Source organism: Limanda limanda, chromosome 15 (genome assembly GCF_963576545.1).
Source record: "Limanda limanda chromosome 15, fLimLim1.1, whole genome shotgun sequence".
NCBI lineage: Eukaryota > Metazoa > Chordata > Actinopteri > Pleuronectiformes > Pleuronectidae > Limanda > Limanda limanda.
This window is the reverse complement of record NC_083650.1, coordinates 20,012,871-20,040,145: the sequence shown is the minus strand read 5'-3', so window position 1 is coordinate 20,040,145 and position 27,275 is coordinate 20,012,871. Positions and strand designations below refer to the sequence as shown.

The 27,275-nt window shown below is 43.1% G+C and overlaps 1 protein-coding gene across 1 annotated transcript in view; it reads left to right on the top strand.

Annotated features, from left to right (window-relative positions):
* The window catches only part of LOC133020437 (inositol polyphosphate-5-phosphatase A-like), a 148,336-nt gene that overhangs the window by 96,608 nt on the left and 24,453 nt on the right, over positions 1-27,275 (top strand). Inside the window, exons 9-11 of the mRNA XM_061086997.1 lie at positions 6,287-6,371; positions 23,750-23,845; positions 24,338-24,412. Of these exons, the coding sequence (XP_060942980.1) occupies positions 6,287-6,371; positions 23,750-23,845; positions 24,338-24,412 (256 nt within the window). The remainder of the gene's footprint in view (positions 1-6,286; positions 6,372-23,749; positions 23,846-24,337; positions 24,413-27,275) is intronic.

The window sequence follows — 27,275 nt, the reverse complement described above, 5'->3', positions numbered from 1 at the left end:
AATAATGTTGCCGTTAACAATTCAAAGCAATTAGTTTCCCATGGGGAGGCAGTGGGCCGCACTGGCCACCACACAGCGTTGCTTTGTCATTTTATGGACGGTCATCAGTCAACTGTCAGAGCGTCTCAAAGACCCCTCCAATCTAAATGTTTCCCTTTGGGCTTTTCCCAGAACAACAGGCTGAAAGAGGAGAGAAAGGCCGGCGAGTTTCCAGCCAATAGATATGTTGAGCTGCAAGAGGGAGGACTGGATAATCACACGCAGATCCTCCATAAAGCCTGAATGAATTTATTAAAGAGACTGTGTGTTTGTGTGCGTACGTGCAAGGGTACACTCTGTGCCAAATAATTACATTTACTAATACAGTGACCAAATCATACATACGTCAATTTTTTCCTGATTTGTTTATATCTGGTGTCTAAAGAAACAGAAAGTAAGTACGTTAGTCAGGTACATAATAGTTGTTGTGTGTGCATGTGTATATGTGTGCGTGTGTGTGTACAGGTGACTGTGTGTGTATATATGTGTGTGTGTGTGTGTGTGCGTGTGTGTGTGTGTTTGTGGAGTCACTGTGATTTTGAGCTGCCTTCTCACCCTGGGAGGCCTTCAGGAGCAGAGGTTAATCTTCCCCCGTGTCTCTCTACTCAAAGCAGACCTGTTTTTCATCACAAGCACACACACACACACACACACACACACACACACACACACACACATGCACACACACACAGCAAGGATAAGGACAGACATCACCATCTCAAAAGATCTTATATTCCCACACTTGGAATTTATTGTTGCGGCAATGCCAGAATTGAAACTTTACAGTTAAAAGAAACGTCATATCCACAGTATAAAGGCAACTTCAATGATACAGTATCAATGAAAACAACTTAAGTAATTAAGTGGAGTGTTTCCCATGATTCCCAAGACGACAGATTTTGATATTTGTTGTTTATACATTTAGTTCTTAGTAGCTCCTGCATTTTATCAGTTAGGGGCTTCAAAGCCAAAAAAAAAAGGCTGAGTCCATATTCCCACCTAGTACCAAAAGTACATAAACAACTGAGCTGTCAGATTGTGATTTTTGATTTCATGTTGATGCATTTCCCCTTTCAGGAAAAAAAAGCACAATATTATCATCGTATAATTATTATAAACGTTTAAATAATGACCATGTTATAACTGGACATGGACATTGAATTGGCTTGAATTATGCAATTTTTCAAAATCCAGTTGATTTTATACTGTAGTAATGCAAAGTCGCTATAACAGATTTGTAAGTGATCAAATGACCAAAGCCAATGAACATCATGGAACCTGGTTCGTTGGGAAATCTTCAGCTTTCCAAAAAGACATCATTCCCATCTTGTCTGTATGTCGAAGGTGATGTTAGTTCACGCCGTCTTATTCGTTAACCTCTGTGTGACCGCTGCAGCATCCTTGCACCACCCCCCCCAGCACCGCATCTTTCTGTGTGTGGTTGCTCTTGTCGGGATGGGCGTTACAGAGGAGCTACCAGGGGGACGAGGGGAAGCCTGTCCTGCGGAGTCAAAGGTCCTGTCAGGGCCTATTCAAAAAGACGTCACCCAGCACATTCTTCACAATGTTAACATTCTCCCAGATTCTCAACATTTACTTACAATGGATGGCTGCGTTCAGCCCAGCTATTGTGTGCAAAGTCGAATCTGACTGGCCAACTTATGGTAAGTCATCTTGTCAATATAATCATGACATGGCCCCCAATTGCACCCTCATAATCCCATATAGACTGTCTATTATGGCTCAGTTTAGCTGTCAGTCACAGCGAATAATCTGCAGAGGAGTCAGTGAGGGATTGAGGCTGGTGTGAAGGAGAAAGGTTTTAAAGCAGCCAGGAATTATTGAGCTATACACTAGTGTTATGTGTTAAACTTAGATGCTGTCATTTTCTGTGGCGAGAGAATATTTTCAGTGTTTTTTCACTTCTGTGACTGTGTGTGTCCGGTGTGTGTGGGAGAGACGTAGGATCGCAATGAGAGAGAATGTGCCGCGGTTGCTTTGTGCTGGTGGTTTAAGGAGCCTGGGAGCAAAGCCGGCGACCGTGTTATAAATTAGTGTCTGACCCCTGTCTTTGTGTGGCCCCTAGGAAGGCCTAACGAAGGCCCCAGCCCAAACCTCAGTGAGAACGGCCCTTGTGAGGAGCCTCTTTCAGGGGTGTCACTACGCGATGAATTGTCCAGGAGAAAGCACGTTTATAGACTGTGTAAAGGAGTGCGTCTTTGTGGGAGAATGTCACTGACACTGTAACAGTTTGCTTGAATGAACTGTGATGACGAGGCTAATGGGGGCCCCCTCCGAGGGTGAGGGTCAGTCGAGCGGGGGGGCCCCCCCAAGTTTGGGACCCCCCACCCTCAAGCCTCTTTTCAAATCCCAGTAGCTGTAAGTAATGTTGCGATTCTTCGCTTCCCCCCACAAAGGCCAAGGAAAAAGTCAACTTTCACACCAGCGGGTCACCATGAGTGCTTTAGGAAATGATCGTGTAAACACATTGTTACCTTTTGACCTGTGGCTGATACCTTGGAGCGGCAGACAAAACAGCCAGGCTGCGGGTATTAGACATGGCTGTTAGTGGGATAAAGCTACAGGACGTAGAGGAGAAAGACCTCCAGGCTCTGGAGAAACACCCATACACTCACTTACTCCCTGTCGCACATTTCAACTACTCTTTTCTTTGCACTTCCACTCTCTTCTCTTTATCTTCCGCGTGTCCTTGTTTGATTGGCACAGATTGCACGAACGTAAAACTAAGTTTGCACCTTGCTCAATTTACTTTTGGTTTTTATTCTACGCTCATAACGTGACAGCGAGGTAAATTCTCTATTAGCTCAGGGGATACACAAGTTCCCACGCCTATAACAACTGCACTGACGTGTATGTGCAGCCATTTTTACTGCTCTGCATTCAGGCCAACAGGATAAACTGGGCACTAACCCTGTTTAAATAGAGCCAAGTCTCTTAGCACCAGAATGTGAAGTCATTAATGACATCAGTCACAGAGTGAGAGTATTAAGGAACCCGCACACAAACAGTCTTTATTAGGCTGTGATCAGTGCGAGACTTTAATTTAGTGTAATAATTTTAACTATTGTGGTATGCAGTGAGTCAGTCTTTGGCTGAATCATCAATGGTTCTTCGTGTTGTTGTGGAACATTGTAAACAACTTGAACAAGTGCTGTAATTCAACCACATTTGTTCAGAAAGACGACATGATGTCCTTATTTGTTGAACCTGTTCAGACCTGATATTAACATTCGTCCTGAGATTCGATGTCTTAGAACCCATTCAGAGATGGTCTGATAGATACGCATATGTCCACATTTTCTTATACATCCTGGACCACATATGAAAGAGAGCTTATCCAGCTGGCATCCTCTCACCTGCTATTGGACCCAGGGTATCTAATACAATTACTCTGAAGAAGAAGTACACTCAAGCTGCTTTTTAGACCTGCACTAAACTCACCTGAAATTATGTGAGATCGCATATGTCAGCAGCTTTTGACATTCTCTGGAGTTTCTCCTGCCACTTCCCCAGTAAATCTCTGGAGAATGTCCAAGTGAGCCCATTTAAGAACACAGCAGGAGGTCCTCTGCAGGATTCATCATGAATCAGTGGGTGTGTTCATAATGTGTCTAGCACACAATGGATGCAAAACTGAAAAAAACAAAAAGAATACAAATATCTGGATGAAAGAGTAGAGTCGTACACGTAGAAGACACCGACAAAGATTTCAACTGGGAAAGAACACGATTTTGTGATAAGGGCTGATGCTGGTGTCAACGTGCGCTAAACCAAAACATGTGATCTCTGCAGCAGATTTGGAGTTCATATCTGAAAATGGCTTCAGAAAAAAGCTTATATTGAACAACTGTGAAAACTATTTAGCAGCAATAAAAGTTAATTAGAAATTAACGAGTTATATCCAATGCATTCATGTAGCCTGAGGGTCTTTGTGGGTTCACATAGAGGAAATGTAACTAGCTGCTCATGTATTTAATCACCCATAGGAGAGGATCGAGGCACCAACATTTCTCTTGTACCTCATCACTTCTGTTCTGCCCCACATTGTGGTTCTGTTTCCTTCTTCAGATCCTTTCACTTCATTTTCTCTGCCAAAAATGTCTGACCCGACTGCCCTCAATCTACAGTAAAGCTTTAACAAAAAGTCAATAAATTTAAACAGTTAATCTGCAAATAATAAGTCTTTTAATTCATGTTTCAAATGGCAAAGATTGACTGTTTGTTACTTTGGAAATTCAATTCTAGATCATGCTGCCCTCATCTCCATGGTGACCCCTGTTGAAAAATCCACGGAAAAGAAAGACGATCCAGTTTCTCTTTAATATAATACAATGTCAAAATGACATACTCTCCATTTAATATAATAGCTGCGTTCCTTTACTCCAGTCACCTTCGCCTCCGTGCCGTTCCTTCTCCCTGCCTCCTCGAGAGGAAATGGTCGTGCTTTACGGCGGCCGGCCAGAGCCGAGACCCACCGCTAAGAAGGAGCTTCTTCTCTCTTTACAGCCCCATAAATATATTGTTATCTGGGCCTGGGAAGTCCACCGTGAGATTTATCTGCACGATTAGTGGAGATAGCGAGCCAAGCATCCTGAATCATTAATTAAAAGGCTGTGCTACGTCCACCTTAATTTCCTATCTCTGCTCTGTAGAAGAGCCACTTTTAAGAAAGTGATGAGGCAAAGGAGTTAATTATATGTCGCTTAGGTGTGTTTTTTTAAGCACTCGGATGCTGGCGCGGTGGCGAGGTTCCGGAGATTTGGAAGTAGTTCATGACACAGAGGATCAATACTCTGTGGATCCTTTGACACTGTCGGGCTTAAAAAGCAATGCATTCACTGTATTAAAAACATTTGCAAGACAAGAGACAATAAAATGTGCTGGATTTAAAGACCCTTAAGAGGCATCAAAAGAGCAGGAGTCACTTTAGTTACGGGCCTGCTGAGGGAGAGCCTGTGGCAGCAGGGGGAGATTGAGTCTTTCAAGCTCTTAAAGTCTGTGTCTGATCGGAGGACGAAACCCAGAAGCCCACGAACGAATCCAGAGAGTCAGAGGATTTTGTGCTGCTTAGCTCTTTATTTGAAAAGCAGATCTAAAGGATCATATCAGACGAAATGATCAAAATGGAGAATTCAAACTGAATGTTGAACCCCTATAACATACACTGATATAAATGAACTTGGTTCAGGGATGACATGGGCGCTGTGATCGGCCGTCCCAGTGCTGTTTGAATTATTAATATTTTTTTTTCATTTTTTCATTGAGGGTTGCGTGATTATTAGAATAATATCGTTTTGATTTTCTGGTTCATATCTCACACCTGACCATTTGTCTAAAATTTATTTTCAGGGTTGCATTCTATTCAAATATTAATTTATAAACCTGTAAACCTGGAGAGGCGGTGGACTAGTGGCAGAAAGTTGGACTACTGGCAGAAAAAGGTCTCTGGTTCGACTCCACGGTTCGACTCCACGGAGTTTCAACAAAAAACTTACCTGGATAGAATAACAACATAAAGACGAACCTGGATCTGTCCAAAAGTTCAAAAGACTATTCTCCCTACCCTGTCTAGTGCCCCTGAGCAAGGCACCTTACTCCCCCAACATCTGCTCCCCGGGCGCTGTACATGGCTGCCCACTGCTCTGCTCTGTGTGTCTGTCCAAAGATCACACCAGATGGGATAAATGCAGAGGACTAATTTCCCCATTGCATGAGTGTGTCTATGCATGTTTGTGCATGTGTGTGGGATAAATAAAGTGTATCTTATTATCTTATTATTAAATCATCTTCATAGGCCTTATGTATTTCATGTCATATGTTTCTTAGATTGTCTCTATCTGCTCCATTATTGCATCTTCACTCTGTGTACTGTCTTAAATCATGAATGATGTAAAACCATTGTACCAAAAGATTGTATTGGACCAAAGACAGCTGTCAGACCGCTCTGCAAAGGTGAAGAGGCTCTGATCAAAGTGATTAGGCCACTAGGTGGTGCTGTGGTCCTCATGAATTAAATACCCTGAGGTCAGGGGGATCATGGCAGCTTGGGGAAAAAAAAGACTTTGACAGCTCATGGTGATGTTTGCCAAGATGATCTTCTCTGTTATTTATCATCAATGCTAATGATTTGGGATCATTAGGGTCATGGCGTGTTTGGTGCCAGAACCCAACACAGCAACGATTGTTTAAAACATTGTCACTGATGAGCGGTTGTGATGTGTTGCAGGATCACCGACCAGCGGTTTGAAAAGCTGCCACATTTTGTCTTTGGGGACTTCAACTTCAGGCTGGACTCGAAGCAGGTCATTGAGGTGAGTGCTTTTGTTTTCTTGCTGATGAATTTCAGATGCACGGCTTATTATAGAGATTATGTGTGCAATATGCTGAAAATGTGTGTACAACTGTATGATAATATATTATATACATGTGCGTTTGACTGCCATCACACTCAAAGTAATACAAAGTGTATGTGTGCGTGTGTTTGTGTGTATTCGAGAGAACCTGCAATATAGTAAAAGTGGTTTTAGTAGCCCCCTGTCTCTTTAGAGTTATGACTCATTAAATGCTTCACTGTGGCTGGTCCAGCTGTGTTTGCCAACTGAGCCTCCAAGTGCATTGTTATGTTATGGTGCCATTCACGGCTCTTTCTCTCTCCCTTCCTCTCCTGCTCCCTCCCTCCCCTCTTTCTTCCTCTTTCTCCTCCTCCTTCTTCTCCTGGTGCAAATGAGGCCAGTGAAAGCCAAGGTAGCGCAGTCATTCAGCATTTTCTGTGACGCGATGGCTGTGTGGGGGGGGGGTTAGTGGCACAACAATTAATAAAGGGCCCACCGCAGACAGTGGAGTCCTATGATAAGAGAGTGGGAGAGCCACTTGTTGGCCGATCCTCTCCCTCCTCTCCAGCACAATGGCCCTCGAACCAGCGGGCCTGTTCAAGGTGTGGGCATTGTTCATTTCAATCAGGGCCCCATTCATGGGAGAAGGGAAGAGGAGGGAAAGCTTTGTGAATGGCGGGGTTTTGCTCAAATGACTTAGGAAGGACTTCACTCTGTGTGGCGCTCAAGACCAAACTTCATCGCAGTTTAGTCATCCGGCCACTAGAGGTGTGGTGAATCAGCATCCCCACGAGGACACCCAGCCGAAGTGGGACGGCCGTCACATGTTTTTACTCAGCAAATCCATCAGGGGCATTGATTGATTGCTTCAACATTTGTGCAGTACATTTGATTATGGTTCCGTAATTGGGTCACATTAACCCGCTGATCATGTGAACAGTGTTGCTTTGGAGATAATAAATCCAAGGAGAGAAGCCACAGCAGCAGATGTGCAAACACTGAGGCTATTCAGGCGTGCAACTTCATGTCACCTGGCACACATTTGAGGTCACTGCAGTGGTTTTTATGGCAGTAATGTGCTGTTTCATATCTTATCCACATTGCTGTGATAAAACACTCTGTGCTATGTGTGATAAATCATAATAATTGGTTTCATAGGAAAAAAATGTGTTTTCATTACCAATAAAGTTTAATACAATATGGAGGCATTTTACACGAAAGGAAAACATCCAATCATACAAAGTCCGATGAGATGATTTGGATCTGCGGAGCGAAGTTGCTCTCGTCACCCTCTCTGTGTCTCGACCACTCTGAAATGCTGTTTGAGTGCAGCGCGGGTCACGACCCCTTTTCCAGGGATGTGTTAGGCTTGCATCGGTATGTATCCATCTCTGCCCCCTCTCACCTCCACACAGCTCTTTTCTTATGCACCTTGGTCCCCTATTTACATCCGGAGCGAATACACACACGCACACACACAAACCAATTTGTTAGGCCAAATGAAGCTGATTGATTCACCCTGTTTACAGGGGTGTGGCAGCAATGCAGGGGGTCCTTTAGACTTTTTAGACTTCCCCTCCGGAAGTTAGAGCTGTGGGCTGTGGCATAAACCACAAACACACACACCTAAACCGAGACATTTACCCCATCCACCTTAATGAGTTCTTCAAACATACTGACCATTTAATGGGGACAACAGAAAAGACTAATGATGTCATCTTGTGAGAAACGGGCCATTAAAGTGGCAGCACTGCTTCATATAAAGCCGTCCCGTGCCCCGGCCAACCTGTCTGATTTAACAGTGACCCGCGTGTGCGGCAGAGAGAGCTGTGATATCGCCAATAAACAAATGGGTTGCAACCTTGGTGCAGGATGTAACTCACAGCCGAGGGGCCGTTTTAAGCCCTTTAATGACAATTAATGTCAACAGGACAATTAGTGCACATCCACTGGAGTGCTTAACTGTAGATGGGGCTGGTGGGTGGATCGATCGCCCATACTTATCAGAAGATTGATTCGGACAGAGAGAGGGTGGCTCTCGTTCTCGCTGCCTGAGTCATTTTTTCGCTCTCCGCACTGGTCTCGCTCCAAGTTCAATTGGTAGGAAAGAGCCCGAAAAAGCAGCGCAGACGAATAGATTTGTTTGCTGTGTTAAGTGGACAAAATAATCACAAAAAAACGACTTGTCCTTTTGATTTGATGATAATCAGGGACAACCATGAAACTCCCATGAAGGATCCCCCAGGCCCTACTCTGGGAATCACTGGAACAGAAAGTAGTCCAGTCCATTTATCTACAGCTGCACACTACACCACTTCTCTTCTTCTCTGTCTCTGCTCCGTTGTGGGCGACTAGACTGGGGACAACCACTAGCCACTCCCCTGTCACCCATCCTCCCTTGTGGGTGGCTGGATGGGACAGGGGGTATTTTAGGATGTATCCATGTGTGTACAGAAAAGGAGGTGGGTTTGGAAGGGGGTGGATTTGTTATTGTCACAGGGGCAAATTCCAGGTGGCAAATTCCTGGCATGCTTGTGCGGCAGGATCAGTAACCAAAGGCCTGCGGCAGTCCCCTTTTTGCCCACCCTGGGCAACCCCATTAATTGTGTCCGACAGAGGGAATTGGTTTCAATTGACCCCCATTCAGCGTCCCTTTGACTGGCAGACAAAGGACACAGCCACGTGGAGACTAATGCTAGGGCTGAGCAGCCTGGAGGTGGTCCAGTCCCCACCAGCCTTGTCTTTCCTCTCCCATGGGTCTGATCATGCTTTGGCTTGATCATGCTTTGCATCGGTGCTGATAAAACAGGAAACCACAAAGGAAACGTTTTGCCTGGAGAATCAGATGCTTCACAGTCCACTTGCCGATGCACCGCTTGCCCATTTCTTTCAATCCCTTATCGGGCAATCGTGTCCAAGCAGCCGTCCAAGCCAGTAGTAATTAACTGACTGGAGCTGCCGTGCATGTTGTTCCAGACTGGAGACCTGTTACATTAGAATCAGACCTTCTGAAATGAGACCTTAGACCTGATTCTCGTGCTTTGATCGTTGGTATCTCTGGTCCAGAACACGTGTTTGACACATGTTACACACTAGGTTCTTTACATAAACCATTACTACAGAATTGTGTGGGTTGAACAGCCTCTTGACATTGCAAATTTGAAGAATCTGATAAAACAGTACATGCAATCCTGCTATTTATATGGTCACTTTCTAGTGTAAACAAATGTTATGGGAAGATCAAAATTGTTACATGGCAGAAAATGTTAAATTGGGAGATAGAGATCAGTGAGGGCTGTAATGGGATTGGAATAAATTCACAGATGTTGCAGTCCTCTGCTGGGGTGAATTTTCTAGCTGACAGTTTGTTCTTATTGATCATCCATTCAAAACATTTCTCATAGCTGACCCTCCAGTATCTGGTTTGTAGCTGCTGGAATAAGAATCAGCATTAATAATTATTAGCATTCATTATCAATTCGATAACATCTTATTCTTTCATTTCCAACTTCGTGCATCTAACGCTAATTTTTAACGTTATGTTATCAGCCTTGGTTGTAGTTCATGCCCTTGATTAAGCACTAACATTGTGATGAAACACACTGATTAACACTTGACAACATGCTGCAGGTACAAATGATTAGAAACCCAGTGGGAGCATGAAGATTTGGGATGGTGGATCTTTGGGATCTGCCAATATCTGTCATGTATGAGTTGTCCTGCAGTAACCCCAAAAATCTTATTATGGAGACCATGTTCCCCCCTGTAGGCCGCAGCTGAGAGGTGGCACCTCCCTTTTTAGAATCTGCGACATGAAGCCGGGTCAAATCACCCCAGTTGACCCATTCACACCAACAGCAAACACAGTTTTTCTTGGTTCCATGCGTTAGTCAGAGGGAGGTGTAAGGTGTATAATGGTGTGTGAGGGAGTGTGTGTGTGTCCCTGGAGGTGGCAAGTGGCCGTGAATCAACGGTATCGATGACAGTCTCAGGGCTCCGTGCCTAGACTTCCAGTATATTTAAAATCCCTCCTAATTAAACTTAATAGAATGTAAATTTAATATCTGCAGAGATTGTGTGCTGCTGGCCAGGCTGCTCCAATTTAAGGATTGATAGAGGCCAGCAGGAAGGTTAATTGCTGACTTGATCTACTGTCCCTGTGACACGGCGTGGGGCTGCTTTAATTGGGCCTGATCTGCTGCTACATGGATAGATTTCATTAGGCTCGCTGCCCTCTCGCTGACTTGACAAGGATTCGGAGCAGCACCCCCTTTCTGCGTCTGCAGGAAGTGCAGGGGGGGGCCAGACCGGGCATCAATCTTCCTTCCTTTGTCCTGTGTCCTTTCTCTCGCTTAAGCAGCATGAAATTAAAGGTGGGGCCCCAGACTAGCCCCACTCCTAATGAATGCTGTAAAATGCTCGGTAATGACAGGACGACATGATAGATCATTCATTTTTCACTCTGTGGAGTCGCTCAGCAAACATGCCCATGACAGCAGAGATGGAAATATCAGTTAGCAGTGGTCAGGGTTACATATACAGGAAAAATCATATTGTTCTTTTTATATAAATTGTAGTTGCTGCATGTATCAAAGAATGTTATACATCAGGCTCTGGATGAATTGCTTCTCTATTTGTGTACATATGTATGAGCTGTTTGGAGAAGCCAAACTTTAATTGTTGAAGGCTCCTTAAATACAATCAAGCTGAACCAAGCTAAACCAAATTTCACTCCCTCATACATCATCAGTTCTCGTAATGTGACTGATTCTTTCTTTCATCAAGATCCATGAATTATTCTCTGAGAAATTAACGGAAATGTTGGAAACGCCCCATCTATTAATGTTGAAAGAAAGAAAGGGATCTGAAATGTGAAGTGGATCTGGCCCCTGAACCGGATCCCCCAAAATGTATTGGGTGCTTCTTGGATTCAAACCATTTTGTGGTAATCCACAAACAAACAAACAAACAAATAGGGTAGAAAACAAAACCTCCATGGGGAATTGTGTCAAAAAATGTAATAAAATTCTACCAATTTTCTATCTTGGATCACAATAATTTTATTCAAATCATTATTTTGTTATTAATATTTTAACATGTCCTCACAGTTTAAACTATTGAAGGAAACTAAACATGGTGTGTGTGCATGTCACCTGCAGAAACCAACAACAGTTCATCAAATAGTTGATGGCCGTTGTTCCTGGCTGCTGAACCTAGTCTGGGTAAATAATTTGCACCAGTAAAGGCTAAACAGTTTTCCCTTTTTAGTCTGACTTTGACTAGCATGTGTGTATCTGGCCAGCTATAAATCAAAAGGTGGCCAGTGTAATTAAGTGTACACTACATTAGTCAGGCTAATTAATTTTGGGAGCCATCCATCCATTAACCAGCGGGCCAGCACTGATTGGGCCTCTGTTCTGTGGAACCCCTGACACTGGGGACCACGAGCCTCCTTGGCTGCCCTCATGCATTAACACCCAGAGTCACAGATGTATATGAACACGTATATTACACTCACAGACCCTCAATCAGATTTGGAGTAAAATGAGAGTTTATTATGACGAAAATTGGGAGTTTTATGCCAAAGCTTTTCTATTCTCCGTCTTTACCTAACTAATTCTCAAATGTAGAGAAACCAGCTAGACTGAGGGGACGTATTAGAAAGGTTGTATTTGACTTTTTGTTGCTACACCAAATTGTATTTACAAATCGTCTGCATGGTTTCTTGTAGCCCACTAAATCAATAAACTTTTCCGTGGAAGACAGCCCACCTGACACTGTCTTAATAGTCCTGATGCAGTTTCCCCCTCCCCTGTTTACTGCCCCACACAAAGACACGTAAAGTTATTTGTTATTTGCACCCACTGTTTGACCCAGGCCTGTTTACAGCTTCACAGGTGAAGCTTGTGATGGAGACGTTTCTTTACAATACAATAAAAGCATATTATCTGGCCAGAAGAGTCCAATCTATCACAATGAGGGCCCATTATATCACAGATAACCCATCTGGATATAGAGGGAGACTATTCCCTCTAGACAACAGCGTCTGTTCTCTCTCTCTTCTCTCTGTTTGCCTTCGATGCTAATGAATACAGCTCTGAAGTCACAGAGGAAAGAAGAGTTCAGCTATGAGGGCGTAACTTGAGCAATGCAGCTTTGATGGGAGCGCTGTCCATATAATTAAAACGCTGGCAAATGAAGAACAAGCAATGGCTTCTGTTGGTGCTGCTCATTAACAACAGGCCGTTTGAGCGCGGCGCCAGCCATGCTATTGCCACTGTGTACTTGAAGGGGGGGGGGGGGGCACTGTGACTGGCAGCTGGGAACACCATGCCAACGGTGGGATGGCGTGACAAACCAAGCCAAGGATGAGGGCAGAGCCTGGCACTAACGGGCCCTGCGGGGTTAGGGGGGGTCAGGGCCCTGGGGTTGGCCCCGGTCAGGGACGTTGCCTGAGTTACCCCCCCGCTCCTTCACCTCTGCTGTCTCTCTCCCGCTCTGCCAACGTTCAGATGTCTCCTTTAAAAATCCAGACTTGTTGCTGCTGCTCTGTCACTCCTTCTCCCAGAACAGCTTTATTGTTGTTTATCAGAGGAAACGGACTTTATCGCGCTCATTTGTTTGTTGTTCGATGTGCATAATGGAGTGCTGCTGAAGCCAAGTCTATAATTTCTAAAATACTGCTATTAAAAAACACACAAAGTAAACTAAATGCTCCTTATTTCACCCTCACTCTCCCAAGTGCATTAGCTCCCTCAGTCTTTCAGTTAGTTATTCCCTTTTACTTTGTCCTGTCCTCTTTCATTACCTGTCTAACCATTTCCTCCTTATCCTAAAATGAGGGGCAATTTTAGGATAAAAAAAATCTTGGATTTAGAAAATCAAGTCAGTTTATAAGAACATTTTTCATATCACAAGAAATACGTCATAATATAACAAGAATAAATTAATAATATTACAATAAACTCGCATTATTACAAGAATAAAGTGGTAAGATCATGACAATAAAGTCATAATATTACAAAAATAAAATCTTAATATTATAATCCTGTTGACTGTGTTAAAATTAGGAATGTAGAGCATCTTGGTCAGTTATGCTTTAGTAAAAGTTTCACAAATTCTTAATCTTTTGGCTCATCAGCACCACATTACTGCAATATCTGGCTTGATTATTGTAATACGATATTCTTCTCAATCACGACTTAATTACTGTAATATAACAACTTTATTCTCGAAAAATATCTTATATATATTGTTTTTCAATACAGTCCTAAAACTCCTCCGTAAAAATCAGAGCCACACCACAAGGATTATTTTCATATTCAATTAATCTGTTGAATATTATAAATATATAATAAAGTCACTGAATTATCTTATCATCTGTAAAATCTATTAAAATCTCACAAACCCCTGAATGGGGTCTGACACCCAAAATTACTCAGTTTGACATCATAGAAAATGTAAGAAACCCACAAATATTAACTTTACAGAAGCTGGCACCATATGGAGTATAAATGCATTATATAAGCCAAAAGCTTTCAGTGCATTTAAAAACATAACAATTAAATCGTATAATGACAAACATACCGGATCCTTCTGCCTGTGTGATTCAAGAAGCCTCATGAAAGAAGGAAATAACATTCATTTATATACAATGCAATTTAAACTATTTACATCTTATTTAAAATAATGGAGATTATTCCTTTGTCTTGTTTGATGCTGTTGTCAAGATTATGCAAACGACATAATTATTCCAAATCCAATCAGTGAACAATCGCATCAGTCTGTGAATTCAAGTCGACTCAATACTGAATCAATGTCGTTTTTATTTCATCCAGTACTTTTTCTTAACATTGTAATCTCTCTATAAATCACAAATAATCAAATTTGGTTTCCAGCTCAGTCTTTCTTTATCTCTTGCCTTATTGATGGTTCGTCGTCTCCTGGAGCTCAGAAAGGACCCATGTCTTTGAAATCACAGGCAGGAGAAAGCAGCAGCTAACAGAGATGCTATTATTTAGTGCAGATCAAATGTGGCATAAACTGTGAGGGATAGGGATCTCTTTGTGCCTGGCACATAGTGTCCGACTTCTATGATGTCAGTCTATTTTTGACTAATGCAGTCCTCGGCACAATAATTGTTTTTCTCTCTCGAAAGCATCGAGTGGTTGCCAAGATAGCACAAGTTGTCTCTGGGGGCCGTGCATAAACATGCGCACACACACCATCTCCAAAGCCATTTGCAGCATTATATTCATTATAGTTTCTTCTAATGCATATGCAAATAGCAGCCTCTCTGAATGGCTGCACATGGCTGAGTTCACTACCCACTCAACAAGTCGCTCATAGTTCTTATTCAAATCAGATAATATCTTTATGTCGTGGCGTTTGTTCGCCGCGGCTCGTTCCTTTATAAAATAGAAACGGATGAGTGATGATAGATGCTGCTGTTGCTACAGAAGCCAGAAGAAGTGCTCGTTTTATTTAAACTATTTGCACTACAGGTTTCCCCAGTGAGAATCTTTATTGTCAGCAGCAGAGTGATGTTCCTTCAGAATGGCTCATTGTAGCTGTAAACCCAGCGTTGGCACCATGGGCTTTTAAACAACTCTGCAACCTGACATTAAAAGTCACTGGGCCCCATTCACACACAAATATCCCATCATATTTAAGAGGGCCCATTAAGGGCCACATTGAGAATTCATGGGCCTTTCTCCCGGCCCCCCTTGTGTGATTTATCTGTGACGGCCATATTGCCGGGCCCTTTCAGAAGGAGTGGTTCCACTTTTTGTCTTAGGAGGCCCAAAACAATGCATCTCAGGCCCATTTCTTCTGTAGGGCCTCCTCTTTCAGGGGGCAGAGAGAGCCGGGGCTGGCCTAACATCTGTTTGTGTCCGGAGCCAGGCGGGACCGGAGCACAGCGTGCCTCGGTGGCCCCCTTCTCCTCTCCCTGGGGGTCTTTGTTCCCGATTTCATGCTATCAGAGCGGCAGCATGTTTTCCTGCGCGGAGCTGTCAGGGGCATAAAAGGCCCTGAGTGGGGTCACATCAAGAGGGATGGGCATGAAAAATTGGTAAAATGTATCACAAAGCCCACCCACTAGATGGTTGCCTAGCGCCCTGTGCTGGGGTGTCAAGACCCCTCCTCTCCCCCCTGTACCTTCCTCTTCCCCCTTTCCTTGGCTGAATTACACCTCTCTCTCCCACCCTGGTGGACAAGCACATCATTTAGATGAAATGGTGCAAACAAATTAAAGGGTGGTGCTCCAAATGAATCAATGTTCTTTGTGTGTGAGGAGGGTTTTTGTGCTCCGCCAGGGGTCTTCTCCTCCACTGCACCCTGGAAGGAAGGAAGGTCACCTGGCTGAAAAAGCCATCAACTGCCGTGGTAGCTCAACTGTTGCTACAGAAAAGTTAAAGCAAGGCAGTTTTATTTATAGAGGACCTTTCGCACACAGAGGTAGATTCAAGGTGCAGTACAGGGACATCAATTTAAAATCAGAAAGCAGTTTACAACCATTTTCAGCTAAATAAGAGATGAAAAAGAGCAGCGTCAAGAGGTAAAGAGACTAAAAGTTGTAAAACACATAAAGAGGCAAATTCTGTATCAAAATTTAAATAAGATGCATTGAATGAAAAAAATAATGCAAGGTAGATAGAGATAAGTAAAATAATGAAATAAAATACAATGGTGGTATGACCTCGTAAAATAGTTTAGGCCAAGTCACTTGAGAATAAAACAGTTTTCAATGTGGTTTTACAAACTGCAGTGGATAGAGAGAGAAGGTAAAATTATTTTCTGTAAGAAAGTAAATCACTCATTCATGATGGAATATTTAGGCCCTGTTAAATTTAAAAAAATTAGACAATAAAGTAGTATTCTCAAATTATTTTTCTTCAATATGGCACTTTTACTCTGTGCAGATATGATCAGTGTTTATCAAATGAATCTTGATCTAATTAGTTAAACATGTCCTATTGCACCGTGCTAACCAAGCTCCAGTCCTCGTGGAAGAGTCCAGAATTAGACTTTCATTAATTGTTTGGTCCTGATCTTTATCGAATGCCAGAGTAATGAACTCAACGGGCTGCGCTCCTATTGGACCATCACTAATCACCAGTCACTGATCGGGCCTTCGATATTCCGTAATTGACTCAGCACGACAAATTACCTCACCTCTGTTTCCTTTAATTGATTCCCAGCCGGAGCTATGGTGGAAAAGGTAAATTAAATGAGTGTGCGGTGGTTCCAGGTGCTCAGTGTTTTCCCTGTACCAACAGCATTTAATGTGCGACAATCATTGCTTCATGGTTGTACGTGAATTTGTTTCCTCATTAACAGTGTAAATGTTCTTTTTAAGACCGAAGCGTGGAAAAGGGAAAGCATGAATGGCCGCAGCGCTGACGGCCACTCCTTCACATCACAAAGCTCCCGATTCAAAACATAACAGCTGCAGCTAACAACATTCAAATGAATGCCACATTAAGATGGCTATTGAGCGTTTAAGCATGCATGGCCTTAGAGGTGGAGGGAAGCCGGTACGTTAAACAGGCTTGTAGACATCTGCCGCGGTTGGTTTTCAAAGTGCTGACTAAAAGTGGCAGGGGAGGTTTCTCAGATTAAATCTCTCATTAGGTTTTCTTTGTACAGGTGGCAGTAATGTGTCAAGAGCCTGGCCTGAAACAATGTCCTCCTCCTAGTGGGACTAATATGCCTCAGGAGAATCCACCCTCCTTTTACTGCCACTACTTTACACACAGACTCTGTCACAATGAAGCATCTGGTGGCCTTTTCCTGTGTAGAGGGCTTTTCCACGGCCATTGTGTCTGCTAGTGTGCATGTGTTAGAGAAAGAGACAGAGCGGAGACACCGTTCAATCCTGTGGCTCCAGTTGTCTTCTTTAACTGACTGTGTGTTTCTATTATACCATGATTTTTTACCTAAAATGTTTGGAGATGATTTTTGAGTGCTTGCTCCCAGCTGAGACCATGAGTTTAGGTGGGTGGGCAAGTGTGTGTGCTTGTGTGAGTGTGCGTGCGTGCGTGCGCGTAGCCCCCCAGGAGTGGGAGGTCGCCGGGGTCAAAGTGATGAATTTTTATAGGCCTGTTCCCTGTGTTTCAGCCCTGTCCCTTTCTCTGCGCGCTGCACTGCCTCTCAAAGACAACCATGCAGGGCAATTTGTCCTGCGGGGCCCTGCAGAATGGGCCAGCAGAGAAGTTAAATACCAGGGGGGAACACACACACACACACACACACACACACACACTCACACAAAACATACACATACATTCAGTTTCTCTCTCTCCCACACACACACACACTCACACACACCCCTCAGTCCTGTTGTCCTGAATGATTTGTGGCCTGTCCATTATCCATTCCAAAAGGACAAATGCTTTTGGCCAGTTTGTGAAGGTAAAGCCAGAATGGCAGCCCTCAATGCGCGCCATTGTTTTTAGAGAAGTTTCCCAGATGTTATAATGCACAAGATAAATAGGGCACATTATCACTACCTCGCACACCCTCTTACCTCTCCGGGCTCGGTTTCTGGCGAGGGCGTGGCAGGTTAGGAGACCTCCTACTACGCACACACTGCCGACAGCCCCCCGGTGTCAGCTCTCACGCAGCTCAGTGAGTTCATGGGAAGGGTTGAGAGCTTGTGTGTGTGTTACTCACTATTAGGGGTGACGCAGGCCAGGTTTACTAGGGTCAAGCGTTGACCAGTGGGTCACCCACAGGCTAACTTTAGGGGTGATAATGTTTCCACTCTCACCTCCTCCATGTTGACTCCCCAGGCAGCAGTGTGTGTGTGTGTCAGTGATGAATCCGCCGTGTTTGGAGGCATTAAATTAGTCGGACTCGGGGAGAGAGGAGTGGATAACTCTGGCTTGTGTCCAGTCAGATCGGGTGGGGAGGGTCACAGCTGATTTACTGGCTTCCCTGTGTAATAGCTGGCAGGAACGTAGGAGGCCAAATTTGTTGTTGCCTACTTTGGATGCCCCCTTCTACCCTGCTCGGGCAGATGTCGCAATCATGCATGCGGGATGGGCGTGATGAACGGTGGCGAGCGGAAGAAAAGCGATCGGAGTGCTAAGCAATTCATGCTGAACCTGCCAGCCCTGCTGGCACACCTTAACTCAGCTGGCAGACCGGCTCTGCGTGGCAACGAGAGAATAATGGCGCATTCTGACAATGCCACTGCCCCTGCTGACACAAAGGGGAGCCCCTGTCCCCTGCCTCTGGTAATGAAGAATGAATAGTTAGCTCATTGTCTACTCATCCTCGGTCTCTCTCTCTCTCTCTCTCTCTCTCTCTCTCCCTCTCTCTTTGCACACGCTCTCATTCTCACTCTACCTAATTGAGGTTTAATCACTGAGTTCTAAATGCACTCACTGGATTATTATATTGGGGGAATGACTGTTTATTGAATAGTGTGAATCATTGCATGGAAGTAGGGTGAGGGTGGGAGGAATTCATTTATAAACTCCAGAATAGTTGGTTTGATTTGCGTATTGGCTGGTTTGCTGTCATGTCACAAATTTTCCTGCTTCTAGGTTCGACTTAACAGACTTTAATTCTGTTCGTATTTAAAATAAAGAGCGAACTGACGTCTACTGACCAGACGACGGTGTCGGGTCCAGTCCAGTATAAACTTATACATAAATCAAATGCACATATAGTCAACTGAGAACAGGTCTTTAGATTTGATGTTCAACCGGATCTCAAATCTGGATCATGGGTGTCAGAGTATCAATCAAGGACCTTGCATGCTGATTAATATTAAATAACTTTTACTAGTTAAAATCAACAGTGACTCAAGATATTCAAGATGTTTTCTAATCTTTGCCAGAAGCAGAGGCTGAATAAATCTTTTTTTTATATCGTTTTAACAGAACAAAACAGCGTTCATTATCAGTTATCAATCATTGGTTGTATTTAATAACCTTAAATACAATGTGTGATATCATGTCAATACTACAATACAAACACAGCATAGCACCCCCCTCATACTGCAGTTTGCAGTTGTGGTAAACAGTAGTACTTTTCCCCCTTTGTTTGCTCAGCAGTGTCTCCCTGCCTGCACCTGCCATCCCATCATCAGTTATGTGTGAGACTGGACCTCTCATTGGTCTTCTTTACCAGTCCATCTCAACCCCTAACCTTTGGTTGTGTGGGTTTGGGTAAGCTGACAAGAAAATATCCCAGATTCGTTGAGTCAAAAGGTGACAGGCCAGCATTTTATCATTGTATGTATGTAACCTGTATAGCTGATGCCTTGTTCAAACAGAGCAGATTTATGTTTATGTTTTTGAAATTGTTCATTTTGTAAAACGGGTCAACATTCCTTTTTCCTCTAATGTATAAATATATATATATATATATATATATATATATATATATATATATATATATATATATATATATATATATATATATATAAATATAAGCGCAGAACCTTAACTGTGACTGTATATGTCAACATGGTACAGCATCACCAAGACCTTCACAATTACAGAATAAAATGTCACTGTCCTCACAAATCAAACCTTACAAAAGGAGGATTCATTCAGTGTCATTTTAATTGAAAGCAGTTTGTTTAAGTTAGACGAAAGTTTTTGTTCTTGGTCAAAAGTAACTAAAATGCAGTTTTATTCGACCAGTCTATTTGTGACCTGTAAGCAGAGGTTTACAGAATCTAGGTTTTGGAGTTCTTCAACAATGCAACCAGCGTAGTGATTCTCATGGAATGTTTTGAAAATGAGTTGAATATAAGAATAGCTTTTGATCTACCAAGCAAAGCCATAATATATTAATATATATTTAGTCAGTTAAAACTTTGCGTTAAAAGTTTAATGTAATGGTTTTTTTTTTTCTAACTCTTGACTTGTGGAACACCCCTGTGTTTGATATGCATTGTCAGGACTACCCTGGTGTGTGTGTGTGTGTGTGTGTGGGTTTCTCTCTGTTTAAGTTGGGAACAGTGGATCACCTCCATCTGTTGGCAGGACCACAGACAGAAGGCTTGAATCTGTATGTGTGTGTGTGTGTGTGTCTTTGCTCTTTGAAGTGGGACAGATTGCTTTAACCTCTCTTCTAAGGAGAGCAGCTGGAATAGAGAGCTCCTTTAAACAGCCGCTTCCTCCTTCGACAGTCATGAGATTATCCTCCATTGATGCACAAAGCCAGCGCCTTCCTCGGCAACCTCTCATCCCAGCCCCCCGGCCCCTGGCCCTCTGCAAACACTCAGCGTTGACCTTTGACCCATAATGCAGAGATGTATTGCAAAGTCACTGTGCAGGATCAGTAAAGGACCCCAGAGGAGTGAAGACATCCCTACTGTCTCCTGAACCACGGCCTGCTTCTCTCCAACCAGCTGCTTGTTGATATTTTCCCATTGCCTGTCTTCTCTGCTCCCTCCTTCCCTCACACTAATTGGCATGTATCAAATAAGGAGCCAATTGCAGGCAAATGAATTATGGTAACATCGTTTAGGGCAGTCAGTGAGAGAGTGTTTACGTGTAACATGCTTTGGATGCAGGGACTTTGAAGGGAGAGATCTGTTCATTGATTCTGCACAAGCACCTGGGCTCTGCTGGCAGGAGGGAGCCGGCATCACTACACTGATACAGCCTTAAGTGACAGCATGGGGTTCTCATTTTCCCCGTATCACTGTTCGGTGGCCTCTGACAGAGATGCTGGGATTAGTGAGCACTGAGGCCATGTGTGTGTTGGGAGCGCAGGATGTTTTTCCAGAAAGGACGACAGTAGGAGAGCCGTGATCAATTGAGTTCAATCAAGCGCCACCAACTGCACTGACACACACTGATTGGTCAATCAGTAAACCTATGAAAGGATCAATCAATCACATGTCAGCATCTTGAAGTATGCTAAAGGCTCTTCTCCAATACTGGCCACAGTAGCAGTGATGTGCAGAGCTTCTTCTCCGCTCCAACTCTAAAATCTGCACACGGATTCATTAGTATCCTTGAAGCTAAAACACTTTAATTCAGCCACGAATCCCCAGTGTAATTATTCTGGGAAATGACTTTTTCCTTCAAAAAACGGCCGCATTAGCTAATTGTCTTTTTCTTTCTAAGTGAATCTTCCCTGCAGTACCTCTCTTGGCACAGGTTATAGACTCACATAAATGGGAAACCCTGCTCTGTTATGTTACTGAAGCTGCTTTCAGACCCGCACTGAACTCCGAATAATCTCCACACATTCTCAGGAGGGCTGTATGTGAGAACGCACATTTCCGAATGAGAGGCTAAAGCAGGAGATCATCCGTAGAATTCATCGCAAGCGAGTTGGCATGTTGATGATACTTCTAACAGAGGCACAAAATGAAACAAAAATATCTCAGGATGAAAAAGTGGGGCCAAACACAGAAGTCACCATGTCAAGAGAGTTTTTGGTGAAAAGGACGGAAGCCAGATTTGATGTATTGTAGAGAAAAACATGTGATCTCCGCAGCAGATATAATATGTTTCATCCTGCCTCTGCCTGCTGCATCACCCCTCACCTGAACGCTCCAGAGATTTCTGTGTAGTTGTGAAGGCTTCCGAGTGGAGAATCCACTTTTTTCATGTGTGAAAATTACACTCTTGAGAAAATCCTGAACCAATTGTGCAGACATCCTCTGGAGTTCATGTCTGAAAATGGCGAGGTAGAGCTTCTCTGTTGCTCTTGCAAAGGGCCAACTCCTTAAATCTGCAGATGCAATCATTAGTTTCCTTGAAAACTAAAACTGTTTAATTCAGCCACGAATCACGAGTGTTATCATTCTGAGCAATGACTTTTTCCCTTAAGAAAAAGCAGCATTAGCTAATTGTCTTTTTTTCTATGGGAACCTTTCCTGCAGTGCCTCTCTTGGCACAAGGTATAGATTCACACAAATGCAAAACCTGTGGCCCAGTTATCTCACTGAAGATGATGTCAGCCCTCTCTTGTCTCAGTAGAAGCCAACACGTATCTCTCTGTTCACATCTACATGTATTTGCATTTACTTCTTTATGTACCCCTGCCAGATGGAGACATTTTCATATTCATGTATTTTTTTTCGGAATCCTAGCTTTGTTTACCGGATCATAAAAAGTAATTTGAACATGAATGGAAGGGATATTTCTCTGCTTTAATATTAACACGTATTGGGCCAGAGAGCATGTTTGAGCTCTTGGCTTTAGTAGTCGCGGTGCGGTGGCCAGGAATTTCTGCTCGACTGACTTTTGGATTTGCAGAGTGGACGACAGAAGGAGGGTAGCCTGGAAGAATTATAAGACAATTATAGAGTCCAAAAGCATTAAAGATCCATTTGAGTAACGTATTTTTTTAAATGTTATACTCACAACCCTTGCTTGACCGTATGGAAACATAGTTTTTGCTCCTTAAATCGTAAGCGAAAGAAAAAAATGGCCACATGACCACATTTGGTGCTAATCAGAGACGGCAGAAAAATGACTGTCTGTGGTTGTCTTTGCAAGCTGCGGTTACAATGACTTTTTGACAGGGAAAGTGTCTCTTGCCCTTCTCACTAGCTCCTTCTTTGGCCTATTCATTGCACAAAGCTGCTTAAGCGCACTTAAGCGCATTAGCATTTGGCTGCCAGGGGACCATATTGACCCTGCATTTGGATGGCCTAAATGAGTGAAAGATGGAGCGATTTGTTAGGGCTTTAGAAAGTTGCTTTTGGGGAAGGGTGGGGGGGGGGGAGCAAGCACGGAGGAATGGGATTGAGGCAGAGGGGGAGACTGCACAGAGTTGTTCCACTTTCTCTCAGGGCACGGTGTTTGTTCTAATCTGGTGTGAAGTTTCCCCGTGTCCGAAGCGGGACTGATTTGTGACATTTCAGTATAAAGGGCCTTTTTCTGCTAGCTATATTGGCTTGACCTGATTATCTGATCTGTGCTTTGAATTTCAATCAGGTCCACCAGTCTCCGCCGTGTGGTATGGGAACCACTGGCTGAGGGATTACCTCATTCAACTGTCTTCAAACACAGATGGTCGAATGTTTAACTAATTGTTAAAAGAGTCCACAAAGGGGAATTTAACCATGCACACAGTCCATGGGGTCAGTGCTTAGACCCAGATAAAGTGAGGGGACAGTGGAGGTGTACTTTGTGAGATGGTTCTTTAAAGATCTTTCAAACGCAGCACAGTGTGGTGGAGGGCGCTGCGGACAAAGCACAGGGCACAATGTGCGGATGTGATGGAGTGGGGGGGGTATGGGCCATACTTAAGCTACCTATAAACATCTCGGCGACATCATAAAGAAAAATTCACCAATTACTTGCAATAAAGTATCATTCTTGTCCTTTATTCTAACGTGCCGATTCGTTCTCTTCTCCTCTCTCCTCCAGAGACTTTGCTCCAATGCCACCCTGCAGACAATCAGAGACGCCGACCAGAATGAAGTTGAGAAGCAAATATTCCGAGAAAATGACAATGACCGAAAGGTAAGCTGTACTGCATTAATACTGCACAACACTCAGTTTACAAATTGAGCAGAAACTTTAAAACAAAATTTAACTGTTAGTGTTTTCCTACCAGATTTGGGTTTTTTAATTGCTAACTAATTTGTTTTAAGAATCGCTAAGAATGTATCTGCCCACTATCAATCCCATTCAAACCACTGATTGACTGTAAAAACCCACCATTCCATCTTATGGATTTAAATAAACTTAACTTAGCACAATCAGATGTTCAAATAGAAATTATTTTCCATATCTACATTGTCTATATTGTCATAAACCCTCGGCCTGAGGTATTACAGGTTGTGATATAAAGATATAAAGTACTGGGATACCTCTAGTAGAATGAACAGCGCTGTCTGCCACTGCAGCACACTGCTGTTCATTAGTGCTCCCATCAGTGCTCTAATTACAAAGTGAAGTCCACATTCGGATTGGTATTAATCAAAGCTCCGTTTCTCTCTCGTCTTTGATTAGGTGGTTCTTCAGCTTGAGAAGAAGCTTTTTAATTATGTCAACCAGGACGTTTTCCGGGAAAACAATGGGACCTCAGTAAGTCACCCCTGTGCTTCCTAACCCTGCATATATTCATCTACTCTTTAATCCCTACTCTCACTGTAACAAATTTGATATCTTACACTGGCTTTATAGCCTTTTTTTCACTGTATAGTAGCAACAGATTTTAAATTGAATCTCTGACCGGCTCAGAATATAAGAGAATGAGCTATACGATGATGATTTGAGGCTTTGTATATTTTGACAGCAGGTACAGCGAGTGTAAAGGTAAAATAAACACAAGTCATTTGGAGCTACTGAACCTTCATCATGCACAAGTTGATGCTCTCACTTCAATTTGGCCCCACACACGGTCTCTTTGTCCCTGCTGAGGGGCCAAATGTCTTTGGATTAACTTTTAAATGAGACTTGAGTGTGGATGAGGTGAGTCTTAAGTGTCTGCAGAAGAAAAACACCCGGCACACTCCTCCACTTTTATATGGCTGTATATTACATTAAGTAGTTCAGAGTTGGACCTTGTTAAAATCCCAAGGAACCTTGAACACACACTCGCTCACCTACACATCAACAGAATGGTCCATGAAGCCACAAGTCCTGACAGAGTGGAAGCATAGAGTTTATTAAACTGTTGAACACATTAACATAGTAGAACTTCTTGGAAATAATACCGTATTATCATTTTTGTATTACTCAATTTGGATTCCAATTTATTTGTTGAGTCGAGCAAATTAATGATTGAAGATTTGTTTCACCACATGTGACAGTTTAGGCCTTAAAAACTCAGGTGTAGTCTGTGAAATATGTTCAAATATTAAGTACTAGGTCTTAAATATGTTTAGGTAGGTCTTAATTAGGTTAACACTACTTCCTCACACTTTAAAATGATTTAATAATTTGGCTGCATGCATAGTTTGTAACGTCTCCATGTTTTGTGGTACTTTTATCAGTTCCGACGTTACTCAATTATGGGCAAGTGTAATTCTTGGACTCCAATATTCCTTCACATCTGTCGAACATGACATGGATCTTACATTTGCTTCATAATAGTCTTAAGAAGGTTTAAGGTTAAATTTCTGAAACCTGCAGAAAGCCGTTATTTTGCACATTTGTTCCATATTACATGTTCAAAATTCCCTTATTCATAGTAATATTGATTTCTTCCATCTAAACCAAAGGTTGTCTAGGTCAGGTTCAAGGTTATTAAGGTGCCATATCTCAACTCAATTATTGTTTTATGAGTATGACATTAATTGCATTTTAGGGTAGATTATGTGCTGTAGGTAATTATATATAAATCTACATATAGTTTATGTAAATTGTTGTGTTTGCATGCCCATTCATATGATAAGTGATTTTTAAACTTTAGTTTCCCACCAAAACTACATCAGGACAATTTAATTGGTGTCAACTAAGTTTTCAGTCACAGAAAAGTGTAAAAAAAATAAGACCTGTGATTTACCTTACAATTAGAATAAAATAAAGCCTTACTTAATTATGTATCATCTTTGGAAAAAGTGGGACTCACCAATGGGAGATTTGTCATTTTCAAGAGAAATAATCAACACATTACCTCAATGAATATTAACAGGCCACCGACAAAATATCAGTGAAGGACACGATTCAACTGATTAAGCAAAGATGGAGCCTGAAGACAGAGCTGCTGGCACTTATTGACCCTGCTCATTGTACTGCTAGAGCTCACTGAATGTGATCAGCAGAAATACGTAGAATGTGTAACTGTAGCTGTAGGAGGCTGAGGTACCCCCCTCGTTTCCTTCTCCCTCCTCCTCCTCCTCCTCCTCCTCCTCCTCCTCCTCCTCCTCCTCCTCCTCCTCCTCCTCCCCCCACCGAGGCAGACAAGATGGATGACATAATGGGGGCATCAGAGATAATCTGATGGTCATGGTCTAGTTAAACACACCATGTTATGATCCTTATAAAACAAACTACCTTTCCAAAAGGATAAATGTTCCTCCTCACACTCCTCCACTGGGGAAGGGGGGGGGGGAAATCCATTGCATCCTTCATCAACTGTGAGACTTGTACCGGCTTGACAGAAATTTAATTCGAGGCAGCTCTTGAAAATAATTATTGTATTTTGAGAGGAGTAATCATTGGCCAGGACATGATTGAATGTGTCCATGCCTATTGACTTTTGCTATGATTAATAGGTTTGTTTAGTCGATATTCCCATCGAAATTGTATAATTAATTATCCCCAGCGCTGTCACGGCGGGACGATGGAGAGCCCTGATGAGTATTTGGGAAGATTAAATTTTCTGGGCTTTTCGTGGCGTCGAGGGGCACCGCGGGGCCTTGCTCCGGCGGAGAGACGGGAGGAGCGGGGGGGTGCACGCATGCGCCCCCGTGCACGCTTGTGCCGCGTGCGCCCCTCGGATCCGCACACTTTCTCCCTCTCCGGGAGCACGCACACCCACAGGGCCGTCCCCATTGATTTTGTTTCAGTATCTCTTTATTGTAATTTTATCAGCGTGGTGTCGGCAGATGGGGGGAGCGGGAGAGGCGGGGGGGGGGGTGTGTTTGTGTACTGGCTGTAGTAAGTGATGAACCTTTCTGTCTGGCCGGCCTCTCCTTGTCATGCCGGCGGCGTCGTTCCTCCTCCGCATTACTCACAAGCCCAGAGAGCAGTTTAAACACGAGAGGGACATAAAAAAAAAGAACAAATGCTGCTTCAAATCAAAAGTTCTTTCATGTTGGACCCGTCCAGGCACCTAAGTGGCAATGCAGAAGCCGAGCTTAATGAAATCTGACCTTAAAGGATTTAAAGCAGGCTTATATAAAGTGATTCTGCATTGGGGGATATGTCTTTTCCTTTAGCTTGTCCTCTATTCTAGTCCAGGAGAGTATCGACTGCTTATTTGGCCTCATCAGAATAGCAC